Source organism: Tyto alba, unplaced genomic scaffold, assembly GCF_018691265.1.
Source record: "Tyto alba isolate M040663 unplaced genomic scaffold, T.alba_DEE_v4.0 Super-Scaffold_22, whole genome shotgun sequence".
In the NCBI taxonomy this organism is placed as follows: Eukaryota; Metazoa; Chordata; class Aves; order Strigiformes; family Tytonidae; genus Tyto; species Tyto alba.
Genome location: NW_024881296.1, coordinates 8871284 through 8886286, shown reverse-complemented (window position 1 = coordinate 8886286; position 15003 = coordinate 8871284). Strand labels below are relative to the sequence as shown.

The 15003-nt window shown below is 38.6% G+C and overlaps 1 protein-coding gene across 7 annotated transcripts in view; it reads right to left on the bottom strand.

Annotated features, from left to right (window-relative positions):
- The window catches only part of ACTN2 (actinin alpha 2), a 71120-nt gene that overhangs the window by 10713 nt on the left and 45404 nt on the right, over window positions 1-15003 (bottom strand). For all 7 annotated transcript variants that reach the window (XM_033008728.2, XM_033008688.2, XM_033008703.2 and 4 more), the window contains exons 9-18: window positions 14511-14603; window positions 13231-13461; window positions 11938-12085; window positions 10265-10415; window positions 4493-4601; window positions 3515-3655; window positions 2939-3121; window positions 1644-1778; window positions 1044-1223; window positions 531-677 (exon numbers count right to left, since the gene is read on the bottom strand). In XM_033008728.2, the coding sequence (XP_032864619.1) occupies window positions 531-677; window positions 1044-1223; window positions 1644-1778; window positions 2939-3121; window positions 3515-3655; window positions 4493-4601; window positions 10265-10415; window positions 11938-12085; window positions 13231-13461; window positions 14511-14603 (1518 nt within the window). The remainder of the gene's footprint in view (window positions 1-530; window positions 678-1043; window positions 1224-1643; window positions 1779-2938; window positions 3122-3514; window positions 3656-4492; window positions 4602-10264; window positions 10416-11937; window positions 12086-13230; window positions 13462-14510; window positions 14604-15003) is intronic.

The window sequence follows — 15003 nt, the reverse complement described above, 5'->3', positions numbered from 1 at the left end:
AAAAAACCAGCCTCTTATTTCCCACATACAGCCAAAAAAATAAAGTGTTTTCTTTGACAGCTATCAGTGCCCCAACTATATTCCCCACAGATCTGTTTCTAGGGGGAGAAGTTGTGATTCAAAGACAAAAAAACCCTGTAATTCAGAATACAGCTAAATTTAATGAGATGGAAGCAACTGGCAAGAACCTAGAACATACTGCACTGCCTTAAAATAAAGGGGCATGTTATTTTCCAAAACACAGATTTATCCAGTTCTATCTGTTATTTGAACAAATACTCAACCATGTTAGCAAAACTGTAATTTTGCATTACATTTAAAGTGTAAATATTAAACTTTAATGTATCTGTACAATGCTATGACTTCATAAGGCTGTAAATTCTTTGTTAACTGATCTTTTTTGCTGTTTTAAAAAGAGCCCATTGTTACTACATTTGCAGTTTTTTAAAAGGTTTACATTTGGAATGAAAAGAAACTTGCTTTTGGGAACAATAAATATTGCTAGTTGAGAAAAAGCAGGAGCACTGTACCCTGTCAAAATGATTGAATGATGCTCTGAAGTCATTCATTTGTTCCTGGGTGATACCCTTGGCATCTCTTGTGAGGATCTGAGTCTCAACCTCATTGATAGTTCGAGCAATGGTGGTAAGTAGGAGCTCCCATCCAACACGGATGTGCTGTGAGAGAGAAAATACTGATTTATTAAAGAATCAAATATATTATGCTAAGAGTATAAAAAGTACAGTAAGCAAAAAATCAGCTTTAAATATTCATGTGATACCTTTTCCATACCACTAACTCTATATTATGACCAAGGATCATTAAAAATAAAAGTTGCCTTCAGAGAAATAAGAAACTTGTTTCTAAATGGGTACTTCTACACTAGAAGTAAAAATAAGTGAAAATAAAGCAAGCCTTATGAGATTATCAGAAAGTCTGCCAAATTCTATCCTCTGTTGCAGTCTCTTCAGATCAGGGCAGGCAGTTATACAGCAGAAGAGGGCAGAATAAACTAGCAAGTGCAAAAGGAAGTAAATGGCTACCTCCATAGTATAGTTGGTGTGCTTGTTGTCAAACACCAGGGCTTCTTGTATAAGCTGATGATCTCCTTCCAGTTTGTCAATGTTGTGTTTATAATTAATGATATTGTGCTCATATTGCTTCAGCTGATTCATCTGGTCCTCCAAAGGCCCTGTCATTTCAATAGAGCTGCGGGCAATTTCCTGTCAAAAGAAACAAAGACACCCCCCCCCGCCCACAGCATTTAAGCTTCAGATTTGCTGATTTGTCCAACATTCATATAAACATGTAATATTTTCATACTAAGAAGCAATAGTAATAAAACCTTCATACAGTGGAGATGAGAAAATTTAGTGTAAAAAACACATTTCAAAAGAAATGTGGCACGTTTCTTTCTGGAATTAGTATCGAGACCCAGTATCTTTCCTTTACAGAAAGCAGAAGCTAAATAGTAATTGTTTAGTGATTGATTTTTTCAAAGCTACATCTCCTGCTCACCATCAAGGTACCACTTGTACAAGCTTCCAGAGTTTTACAAATCATCCTAACAGGTGCTAAATACTTCAGATAAAAAATGATAAACCACTTTGTTGGTCAGCTTCTGCGTGAGGTCTGACACTCACCTCCATCTTGGTCTGGATCCATGGCCCAATGACATTGGCCTGAGCAGCAAACTGGCGACGCAGGCGCTCGTTGGCATGCTGGCGGGCTAGCTCCTCCTGCAAGGATTGATCCCTCTGAGGCACCAGCTGCTTCACCTGTTACAGTGGGAAAGCACCGTCTGAGTAGGCACAATGGAAAAGTTTGAAAACAAATGGAACAAATAAGTCTACAGTTACTAATTTTTCTTACTGGTCTGAAGGATGATATCAGAAGGACAAACCAGAAACATGTTCACTATTTTATTTACCAATTCTGTGCTAACGTAAGAAATTGCTAACATGGTCTTGGGCAGCCTGACCAGAGAGACTGACATGGAGAGAGAAGAAAGTCTCACCTCTGGCGGGATTAAAGTTCAACACAAATGTTTAACTTGAACTGCTATTAGACCAATTACTTTGTTTTTCATTTGAAACACAGATGATTTTTCAATCTCTATGTATCTGTACTAAGAATAGTAGGCACAAAACATTTTATTTGAGCACAGCCATTATGACAGGATAATATGAGACGCATTCTGTCCATCACGTATATCTGAAGGTCTCTAATATACTGCAAATGCTTTTTTTGGCTTATCCTTCTGGATTGCCCTGGGTGATTCTTAATTTAGTCCTTATTGCTTGTTTTTTATAAGCCATTGATGATGTGTTCTTGTCCATGTAAGTTTATGTATTCGGAAAATTCATACATTCTACACAATCATTTACCTTCAGCATATTATCTGTCTTGCTTTCTAATGAAATAAAGTTCATGTGATTGCTCTACGAGCCTCTCCCTAATCACTCCCCATTAATTTCTTAAGATAATTGCCAGTTTAAATCTAATTGGATAGAACATTAATAGTCCCAAAGATGCTATTTTTTTACATTTGTGAAAAGCAGCAGCTGGGTAGAAGAGACACACAAACTACTGTCTATATTGAGAGAAATAATACAATCATATTCTGTTCTTTTGATGGCACTCCCTGGCCCATGTGCTGGCCAGCCACCAGCCCTGCACTAGCCCCAACACATGCTTCTCTTGCCCTGCCAAAAAGTCAGAAAGGACGTAGGTAATATTGAGTGAGGGGAGCAAGGGATATTGTGAAGCAAGCCTAGCAAACATAAGGGAGAGAATAAGATACTGTAATAAAGTTCATTCTGGCATCTGATGATCTAGAATAATTTACACATTTATTGTAAAGTTCTCTGAATATTCTCAGTATTCCTAAACAAGAATACTATGTTACAGTGTCCTTTATGTATTTAACATACATTACCTTCTCCCACTTGCTACGAATCTCTTCCACAGTAACAGTGCTGTAAGGATTGCTTGCACTTATTCTCATGCTATAACTCTGAATAACTTTTTCAACTTCATTCTGGATTGACAGTATGGCTTGTCTTTCACCATCTGCCTCTGGCAAAGTAGCTTTAAATTGATCATGCGCAGAGATTAAACTCTAAAATCAGAAACAGAGAAAGAAAACATGAAAACCTTAATGTTCCTTCTAACATCTATAAGATCTGCTGTAAATAAGCACAGCTCCTCTCTCAGCCTCTCAAACACCCTGTCTACAAGTATCTGTAGATATAGGAAATAATACATGTAGATACATTCATGAAAAAGTCCTCATGGACTCTGTCAGGACCAACAATTCTTCCATGATCTCTGGAATATGCTTTCATACCAATGAAGAACTCTATTTCTAATACAGCAGACATTGCCTATCACAAAGAAAATACCAAGACAGATATGGATTTTTTTCCTTACACATGTTCCACTCTCCAAGCAGGAAAAGCTTCCTTTCTTGTTTTCCCTATGACTGTAAGCCAAAAAACAGACAACCATTTACCTGAATTTCCTCTATGCTGTGAACAATAAACATGTCCTGCAGGTCTTCCATAGCACCTTCCATCCAGTTGTTGAAAGGGGCAGCTCTTTTGGCAAACTCCAAGTGAAGCTGATCAATTGTTTCAAGCAATTTCTCCGTCCTCTGTACAGGTTGGGAAAGGTACATTCCTTTGTTACTAGGGCAAGACTGAACTCCACACACATACCTACCCATGCACAAAGCCATGCCTCATCTTTTCAAAAGCAATTGATTGTATTGTTGACTGATTTCACCATTTGCTTTAAGGATTCTTACTCAAGGCAACAGGACTAATTGCAGTAAGGATACTCTCATATCCAGCACGTTAAAGGGGGTGCATGCCTTTGAAGGACAACAGGTGAAATGACTTTTTCACTACTGATATTGTAAGCATTTTTGTTATTGTGATCTATCTACAAATCAATTAAAACCTGCTAATCTTGCTGTAGTAAATTCTTGTAAGTATAAAAAGGAGCAGTTAGACATATGTTTTCCACCTTGGCATAAATGTGCGTGACTTCCTCTTTTCTTAAGGAATAATGTTTTGGAAAGTATCTCAGGGCTTTGGAATACTCACTACCAAAAAATTAACCCGGTTCTGGCCATTATCCTGTACCTCACCTGATTAAGCTCAGACAAGTATGAAAAGGTAAGCATCTAATGGCTTTTGTTATCCTTGCTCGACATCAAATTCCCGAAGAGTGGTGTTATAAATCACAAGCCATTTGTTGCTACTTTAGAACTGTCCTTGGCAGTTGAGTACTGTCAAGTCTGTTCTGAGCAATTCAATCTGTTTGCAAATGAAACCACACCAAAATGAAATGGAGATCTGAGGAAAGGATTTATTGCCGTTTGGATTCCAAAGTGGATGCTCAATGGCACTGTTGCTAGATCTGAAACAAATGGTTCATTCCTCGCCCCTGCCTCAGCTGAGCTGCTGATTGTTGGTTTATGGTTTACCTCCAGTGCCTCTCTCCTTTTCTGAGTAAGTGTTCCCAGGCTGTCCCATTGGTCACATATCTTTTGGCATCTATCATTGACACTTGCAGCATCATGGTAGTCCAGTTCACTAAAAAAGAGTGAAGACAAAAATCTGTGTGACTTTCTGAAAGACAGGAGTAGTTGCACTGTCCACACTCTTCCACTGGCCCTCAGTAATTCTTCCCCTCTTTTTTGCAATATTTCTCCTCCAGATAAGCAAGTGTTGCAGTATAGACATGTGTGATCCAGACATTCAGCATTTCAAGAAGCACGGCACAGAAGTAGGATCAACCTCCTCTCCTGTGAGAAAAGTCAGGTATCCAACTGTGACATCCAGGTATTAAAGGCAACTCAGGTGTCTAATCATCTTTGTCTCAGCTATTCCTGTGGCACAAGCAATCTGATCTCCTGAAGACCAGAATGCTTCAGTCTGGGGCTTTATCAAGTTTTTCAAGATTGGTACAGTTTTTAATTAATTGGCCTGAAATATACGTTTCATTTTAAATAATCCAATGATCCTTTCCAGCTCCATATGCTCTGAAATTATTTAACTGACCTCAGGCTGCATCCAAAGCATAATCTCCCTCTCATAGGCCTGGCAATACAAATAGGGGCTGCCCAGATCTGGACCGCAGAGAACAATTTTCATCTTCATCTCCACGAACAATTCACAGAGCTACACCCTAGAACTGGCTGGTTCACAGAACAGGGATCTCCAGACCCACATATGCCACCAGCCTGAATCAGTGCACCCACAGAGGATGTAGCAGTTAGCATTACTTTCTCACCTGCTTAATAGGCTTATATTATCCTGACAGAAAGCAACTTACTACTCTAAGACCGGAATAATTCTTTAAAACTCTGTCCTGAGATTCTGCACTGAGTCTGCCTCAGATTGAATTTTTGATCTCTGTGGCAGATAATCCCCTTGGTTCTGCTGCACCAATCATGACCATAATAAAATACATGTGTTTGGCACTTTGGAAGCTCACTTTTATTGGTGTATTATCATCCACTGGATTTAGCTCTTGGCTGCTCCTTGAGGACACTTTGCCCAGTACTAAACATTGCAGAGACTGTGATTATGTGACAGCATGGCAATATGAAGCTAAAATTTACTTTACGGCTTGAACAAGACATTAAATGCATATAGAATTTATTCCCTTCTTTTGAGCATTCTTTAGGCAATTGGCAACAGGAATGTACAGAACATTCCATCAGTAACTTAGAGAATCACAGAGGACAAAATGAGAACAGAGGTAGCTTTCCCCTGTGAAGCTACACTGTAGGCCAGGGGCAGTGTTCACGCTTCCTCCTCTCAGCTCAGTCACAGCAGTCTGGTTTGGGATAAAGATGAGAAGTATGTGAACCAGTCTGTTTAAAATAGGTTTCAGATGTGCTGCAATCAAATGACTGTTGAAAGTGAAGAACAGTAAACCAAGTATAAAGAAAATGACACAATAATTTTAAAAATAACAAAACCAGCCCAAAATTGTGCAAGTACAACTGTTACATGTAAGGAGAAAGCTGCCAGCAAGTCATGCTATACAAGGGCTCCTTAACTCAAAAACTTGCTTCATCCTTTGGAGCAAGCCTTTTTGTTAGCCTTCAAGGGACACAACAAAAGCCTTCTATTTGTTAAGAAATTTTAAGTCAGAAGCATGGAGTTTTGGATGAAACAGGCTGAGATATATTTTTGAGTTTTTGGCTGGAAGTTGGGTTTTTTCATTATAGAATGTTGAGATTATTAAAGGATGTTCCTGTGTGAGCTGGTAGCTCACTAAGTGGATAGGATGTGGAGATTTGTATTTTGGTCTCTTTTCGCATATCAAATCTAATATACCAGAATATGTACAGGGTATTTTACCAGGTCACATCCTTGAGAGTCCTGAAAATTTTATTTTTGTTTCAATGAATCACTTATCTCCTTTTATCAATTAGGATAAGGGCAGGTGTCCTTCTGTGAAAGTGAGGGACTGACTGTACAAGCTCTGGTCAAAGTTCTGTAAGGTAATGTGAAATGTTCTTCCACCAGCTCTGCCAGGGAGACTCAGTCATTCCCCATAAGATCTCTGCTATCCCATTTCTTCCAGGAATATGTGCTATGACACATAGGCAGGAGAATAATATCAAAATGACTTTTTAAAAAGGCACCTGTGGGTCAAAAATCATGTTAGTTTACCAAATGGCATTTAAGAGTGTAGTTCCACTGCCTTTCTAGGCCTGCTGTAGTTTACTTCAAGTAAGTGTATTATACATGTCAAAGAACATTTTTCTGCTCAAAGCAGGAGCAGAGGAAGAAATAACAACTCATAGGAGATTATTTACTTGGAAATAAAGCTCTACATTTCTTGTCCTATTAATTTTTATATCTCTCAACATTGAAGCTGTAAAGAGACTAGATTTCACTTCTTGTAAAAAGAAGTTCTGCTTACCATGCACACACAAAGTACTGTTGCACATGTGTTACAGATCTTCTAAGAGAACAGTCATTTCTATTTGTTTGGTTATTTGAAATCTACAGACCTTGGAATTTAAAAATCATTAGGCTATTCCTATTGATTTTACAATCTCATCTGTAAAGAATTAAAAATTTAGTCAAATTTTGTCCTGATCCAGAGAAGCACTTAAGTATGAGCTCACTTTAGGAACAGTGATAGTGTCACAAAAATAACCTGCTGAGCAACATGCTTTAGCACTGCTTCAGAACCAGGCTCATGTTAATCATGCACGTAAGCACAATTTGAGCCCAGGTTTCAAGAAGCAAAAAGACTCTCCAAATCAGTGTTACAGATAGTGGTCTTGACTGAAAATAAGTTGTTACACTAGAAGTGATGGATATGCAAGAAACTATATACCAAAAATTTTATCTTGATTGAAAACATTGAAATGAGCACACAAGATCATAAATGAATACGGCATTTCGTAGTACAGCTCACTCAAGTTGTATTTAGCATTTGCTATGTCATAAATGGTAAATCTCATTTTAGAAATGTCCAACTTTTTCCAGCTTTGTATATAGCCCTATCCAATCATTGCCAACAAATATCTAAGTCTGTACAGGCTGGAATGCAAAAATCTTATAGCAGTATCCTGGCTGGAATCACCTGCTTGCACACACACACAAATCCTTTGTCTAAACAGCACCAATCAACAAGCTTGTAGCAACTTCAACCTTAAGCACAGGGTGGACTGAGCTGCTGCAGCAGAAAGTACCAGAACAGACAGGAAACTGTAACTGGTAGAGTTCAAGGTCATACACCAATTGTTCTCCTTTGAAATAGCAACATTAGGCAGCCAAGAGATTGACTAAAACAAAACATGGAGGCATACTGACTTGGAATTTAGACATAGATGATGATGATGATTTCTGTAAGGGCCTGATCCAGTGACAAAAAAAAAAAAAAGGGAGAAAAAATACCCAGATTGACTTTGGTAGGCTTTGTATCAGGTGCCAGTGCACATTTCTTAGCATTCAGCATTCAGCATTCAATCCTTCTTTAAAAATATGAAAGGCGAAAGAAATTAGTGTTTTCCTCCATAATTTCATTGTGTGAGGAATTATGTACAAATAATTAACATCAATATTTAAATAGAAGCTGCTCATTTGCTGGCAGCTAATCATAAAACTTGACTTTTATGACCTTTCATTCAGTGTTCTCCAAGGGCTTTAAGCCTAGCTGAGCTACTGAGTCTTAGTGAAAAGTTGGGCACTGATAGCCCCATTGTATGGAGAAGCACAGACGTCAAAGTAGAGCATCTCTTAAAGCAAAGGGGTTTTAGCACTTTTGCAGCCCAGGCCACAAATACCTTGCTTAACTTGACACAGCAAATTACTGAAACAACCGAGAAGAGACAGTCCTAAAACAGGCAGGATACAGTGTTCACTGGCCTCACCAGCGGTAAAGGACACAGGGTTCAAAACGCTGGTAAGCACATGCCATGCTATGTATACCACATTCCCTAAATTTCTCATCACTTGTAAAGCTGAAGCTGAATTAACAATGATTAGGTGTTTTAGAAACTTGCTTTAGTATAAAAGAGGAACAAATAACTCCTCAACAGAGACTAAGGTGTGCCAAAAGGTGTTTCATATGCTCACATACTCAGTGAAATCTCCATTCTCTGTGTTTTTCAGACTTCTTTCACACTAACTAATAAACAGTACTTATTCTACCCACTGTGCTTTACTTTTCCTCCTTTAAATAATATTGAAAAATAGGATTTTTCTTCTAAATCTATTTGAATTATACAATTACTGTAAGTACTGCTGCTGCTATCAGGTATGAATTACATTTTTAGACAGCTCTGATTTTTAAATTGTTAATTAATGTGGAGACCTTTATGAGTCATGGTCCTTCACAAAGTGAAAAAAGGGAATGTTTCTAACACTTGATTTTTGAATAGTAACTGTTTTGCCTACTCAAGAAGGTGAGAAACTGAAACTTGGAGAGCTGAAGCCAAGGGCAGGAATCTGAGAATTTTGATCTTGGCTCCTGTTTCAACCACCACTGCACATTTGTTCCTGTTGGCTTTGCAGATTTATACCGCTGGTGAGCAATGAGTTTAAGTACGTGCCAAATTGCTAAGATCAGGAGTAGCACCACTGATTTACAGTACAAAACCTCTGCAATTAACTGCATAAGATTATAAAATCAAATGTGCTTAGCTTGGTGTACATACCAAGACAACTTTACCAGAATAGGAACATGTCGTGGTTTGGGCCTGGTTGGCAGCCAACCACAATATGTAACACAACAGTCCTGTCTGTGTGGGCAGAGCTTGACAAAACTGTGCTTCACACAGGTGAATTAACAACCTTCCCACAAACAAAAGTAAGCTCCACCATTAAAGACAGTTTTGCCAAAGTAACTGCATCAACCCTCAGGACCTCTGATGCTATAAGGGTGTCTGTCAGTCAGCCTTGACTTTTTACATCCCTGACCTATGTAGCTGGTGTCAACAACACAGATGTAGCTTAAATGTGTTCTCAGCTTTAGTTGTGTTTTCCCTGGGCATAGTATGCTGAGTGAGCAAGTGTTGGTCCTGTGGTGAAGTTGAAGGAACTGTGGGTGAAAACTCCTGCTTTCCTACAGGACAGGTTGTGTGCTTGATTGCTTGTGTGACCCTGAGCAAGTTATCTAGTTTCCATATGCCCCACTGCCACTACTGTAAAATGGAGACAACGGCACTTCCAAATGTAATATGAAGAGATTGTGAAAATAAGTATACTAGAGACAATTAAATCTTCAGAAAAGTCAGTGCATTACTCACTACTACAGAAAGCGTTTAGGTATGTGAAGCCTTTTGAAAGGACCAATACACTTGTGGGAAAATACTTGATTTTAGAGTAAAGATGCTTGATCTATAATTTGCATAAGTACAATTATTTTCTAAGATAAACACCTCATAGCCAGTAAATCTCAGCAGACCATATGAACTGAGAAATAAACACCTCCAGGATTCCCATCAACACACAACAAACTCATCAATAGAGATAATGCTAAAAGATTAATGTTAAGTCAATTTTAACATGTTTGTACTCAAATAATTTTGGTCAGTTGAATATCTATATTTGGCCGGGGGTAAGGGGGAGATGAGGGAAAGGTCTCAGTGACCAGCTCAGATAATATACTTATGAAGCTATCTCTGGAATTCATACGTTGGTACCTATGACACTATCAAATGCATTGGAAAGAGTTTATCGCAAAGTTAAATGTCAGCAGCTGCAAGCCTTTAAATGGAACATACTTCAGCTCCTGGGCAATGGCAGCGATCTGTTCCACCCTGTCCTGGTGAGCAGCCAAATCGCTCTCAAAAGCTTCATGTTTCCTTAACATGGCGCGGACTTCTGTCAGAGAAGCAGATTCATAATCCTTCTGAAGTAAGATCTGCTCTTTGCCTGAAAGAGGAAGTTAACATATTAGCAATTTTTTACTAATTTATTGTTTAGAACAATTGCAAATTTAGACAACTTTTTAACTGAAGCATGGTGAAAATCACATGTATGAGATGAAGTCCCACACCCACTGAAATCAGTAGCAAATTGTCAGCATAACAGTGTTAATTAGGAATATATATTTTTTAAAATCTCTCAGTGATTCCTTGATTTTTGCATAGGCTGTTAATACTGGTCTAAAATAGTATCACATTGCTTGAGAAACTGGCACAAAGATTGTATAATGGCAAAAACTGGGGCTCTAAAATATTGTAATAGGTCTTTACTTGTAGAGTTACAAAGCCAGAAATCACACTGCTATGCTCAGCTTCACTCTTAGTAATGATCTGTTATTCTATTTCATGTTCTACCTTCAATTCATTATTCATTTCAGCATTTCAAAAAAAAAGAGATATGTGTCTGCCTTTTGTACCAAACACTGAATTTTAAGTGGAAAATGCCAACCTATTTACAAAAGGCTAGAGAAGCAAGGAGGAAAATAGAAACTGAAATATTACTCCTCAGTAGGTCCTGTCTTGGGCAACTGAATCTATACAGACAGTCCCTACAACTGCAGCTCACCACATGGCATTGCACAGCTCAGAATTCTAGAGCCAGAAGACCATTGTTTCATTTGCTATGTATCATCTTATGCGACATTTTCCCTGCATAACAGCCATAACACGTCACCATGAGTAGTTTATGCTCAGAAAATAGGCTCTCAGGGCTGATAAACACTGTAATTTTCCTTCTAGTATCTGCTTGGCAGCCATTTACAGCCTTGTATGGTTCCAGCAACTGTGTAATGGGATGGACTCTGGTTTACTTTCACAGTGTGAAAAGATTCTAGCTGGAAAAAGCCAGAAACATGGCAGAAGCAGGAAAACTGTTGTCGAGGCAAACAATAGGATGATAGAACAGACCTGTGCCTAATGGTCTCCAACAAAACTGTATGCCAGTGTAGTGGTTCTATAGCTGTTACAGGTACATGTAAGGTTAGGTCACCATAAAACAGAATTATAAATAGGGTGTAATCCAGGGTATGGAGCAAAGCAGAAATGAGGCTGTTATGTAGTTTATATGGACTGTTCAAAACACCATGATGACCAAATGATAATCAACCCAGAATAACTCTGTTAATAATTTCACACTTAACAAGTAGTGTCATTGCATTCCTTGTTGGATATCTGGTGTACTAATATATAGGAATGTATTAGCAGTAACGGCCTCTATTCAAATGCTGAATATTCCCCTTAAGCTTGACTCACTACCTCAACAATAAGACTTTTATAGTTATATTTCATTAGCAACATGCCTATAAGTTAGGGCCGTGACTATAGTCAACAAAACCTGAAGTTTCATCTGTTATTATTTTAGGTTTCAAAAACTGTCCAAACTGCTTATGAGTGAGTTTCTGGCTGACAAATATTCAGCGCTGACCTTGAACATTAAAACATTAAAAATGTTAAAAGCCATCTCTGCTCACCATATGCCCATTGTTCATGAGTGGAAGCCTTCTGCCTGAATTTCTCAGCCAAGTGTTCAAGTCTTTCCAGTCTTCGTATTTCATTCAGCAACCACTCTTCATAGCCTTTCTCAGCTTGTTCAAGTCTCTGCCAAGCACCGGCAATATCCTGTGAAGAGAATACATAGAAGAGAGAGGATGAGACTCTTTTTATCCAAACTCGTAGATTTCTGATTCGTTCACAGTTTTGCTCCAAAAAGAGTTTTTATGTCCAGTTTTTGTAAAATCACAGAATCATAGAAAATGTTGTCAGGCAGCTCAGGAAGTCTTGTGGTCCAGGCATCTGTTCCTAATAGTGTACCCTATTCAGGTGGGTTCATGAAAGGAACCCCTACACAAATGGCTTCCAAGCGTAGATATACATTCAGTGTCTTGCCGATATATTGCTTTTATCTCCCATTTTACAATGTGTATGTTCTGTTACGACATACCTATCTTTTATCAAAATAAAAGTGCTTTGTTTTCAGAAGTTGACAGTAGCAAAATTAATGGTGCCAAGAGGATTCGGTGCATATTTTATCTGGAATACAAACTCATTTCACTTTCTGTAGTGCAAAGTTTTGTGAACTTCCTCTGAAACTCAAAGGCATGAGTAGGAAACTGAAGTGACAGGTCCCTGATTTTCTGCTTATGAGGAGAGGACAATGGCCCTTTTCAAGCAGTGCAATCATCTGTTTATCAAATCTGAGCAATCAAAACACAATGGTGGAACAGAGTACAAAAACATTTTGCTACATTCCACAGGAAATGTTTTGATCCACGGTCAACACACAATACTTATCAGCAGATGAGAATTCTTGGTACTGACTATTCTTATCTTCACAGACATAAGAAAAAACAAACTTTAATTTTAAAAAGTAGAAAAAAGCAGAAACATATATTGAGCAATGTCTGTTTCTGTAAGTCTGATGACAACATGTCAGTGAAACCACGAGTTTTGCTTAAATAAAAAAATATTTGGCCTCACTGATAGAGAAGTATTGATAACACTCCCAAAGGAAGATCTGCATCATCTCATGTCTCAAGACAATTTGCTCTTGGGGAAAGCCTTCAAAGAGGCAGGAGCATGCTTAAGAGAAAGCAAGATTCTAGAATGAAAGGGAACATGTAAAAAGAGTGGTTTGATATTGATAAAGTGCAACAAACTGAAGTTTCTGAGGATGACCTAAAATGGCATTTCAATCCTTCACGTTGAAATTTTTGTGAGAATGTTAATAAAAAGGAGAACGGAGTATTGATGCCTCCTTTACTTACCGAAACCATTTTTCCCTCTGATGGCATGAAAGCTGGCCGATTGCTGATCCTCAGTTTTGTCTGCAGGGTGTTGAAATTGATCTCCAGTTGACATTTCTCTTGGACTTTGGGAGGTTTGTGTTTGCGGCGGTAGTCCCGGAAATCTTCTAATTTCTTCTGCATAGCCTGCATTGTTTTTTCTGGGGTCCTGTTTTCCAGCCAAGGAATTGTCCGGCGAATCCATTCTAAAAGCTTTCAAACAAACACAAACATATGAAATAAAGTCAATGGAAAAGCAACCAAAAAAAGATCATAATGAATGCACAAAACCTAATCAAGTTTGCTCTGTTTTGATATCATTGACTTCAGTTGGTATCAGTGCCTTAATGTCAAGTAAGCACAAGATTTTCAAAGCTGAACAAAACTTTTTAAACCGATTTACCCAAATATTCTAGGTATTTCTAGAAATACCCTGATTTTCAGAAAAGATGAACATACATGTAAGGTGTCCCTAGCTAATTACTTAAAACCAGAGTTACCCAAAATCACTTGCCACTTTCAAAGGTATTGGTCTTGATGTTTCAAGTAGTCATAGTTATAAGATCAGGACAGATACCAGACAAGTAACTGAGGGCATATGAGATCAGGATACCAGGCATATGAAAATCTTCACTCAGAAGTCCATTAGTGCCAATGTAGCACTACTGTCTTTGTGTCTCTGATCTCAGTATGTTTTTGCAGGTTATGCATTAAAATCAAGGGAGCTTTCACTTGTGCACTACACATCTGTAGTCCTGACTCAACAAATTTGCCATTTACCAAGAAAGGATGGGAGGAGCACAATGTGCCCCCTTCTTCATTCATTGGCCACCTCTGTTCACAGATGCATTGTGGACACCCTGAGAGACCCTGTCCAGGTGTGCTTTGGAGTACACAAAGCCAGTGGGCTTGCTTGGAGTGACAAGATCCTGTATGTTCCATGTGTGGTCCAGGATGGCTGTCTTTGGAGATGACAGAGACAGCAAGCCTGGCCTCGGGGCAGACCAGTGACAGTCCTCAGAACAGCCTTTTTGAAACATTAATGAGACTGAGTGACTTTCTGGAGGTCACACAGGAAGTATGTGGCAAAGGAGTTACCTGAACGTTGACATCTTGGGCAACTGAGCTTTCTACCCTACCACCATAAGATTTACCCTTACAATGCCTTCACTTTTCTATCTTGCAGATGGTACACGAATCTTTCAGCTTGCAGTATTTCATGAACATAGCTATCACCATGTTACAAGTACAGCTGTCTTTACCTCACTTGCTAGTCTCTCATACTCTTCCATCAACCTCTCATTTTCCTGATTCACAGCAAGCACCTTACAGATCCGGTTAGCTGCAGTCTCAGCCTGTAAAACACAGCAAATAAACAGGACATATTCGTGAACACATTCTGAGAAAGGTACAGGCTTGGAGAAAGAGAATGTGACTGCTGCAAATAAAAATCACATTGTTTTATAGTTGTTGATTTTTACTCCTAGGTTACTTAGATATATATTTACCTTCCTTCTGCAGCCATAGATTCTAATGGCCTGGATAAGGCACAGAGCAGTACAGAAGTCACCTTGTTGTACAATGAAGCCTTATTACACAAGGGGGAATCTCACGTTGCCATTATAGTTGCCTAATAAATCTTTCTTTTTCAAAGATGATTTAGGCCATTCTTAAAGTTATCCTATTCGGTTAATTTTTTAAAATCACACAAAAAAAGTAATAGATTTGTTAGACAGACTGGAAAGACACCCCATG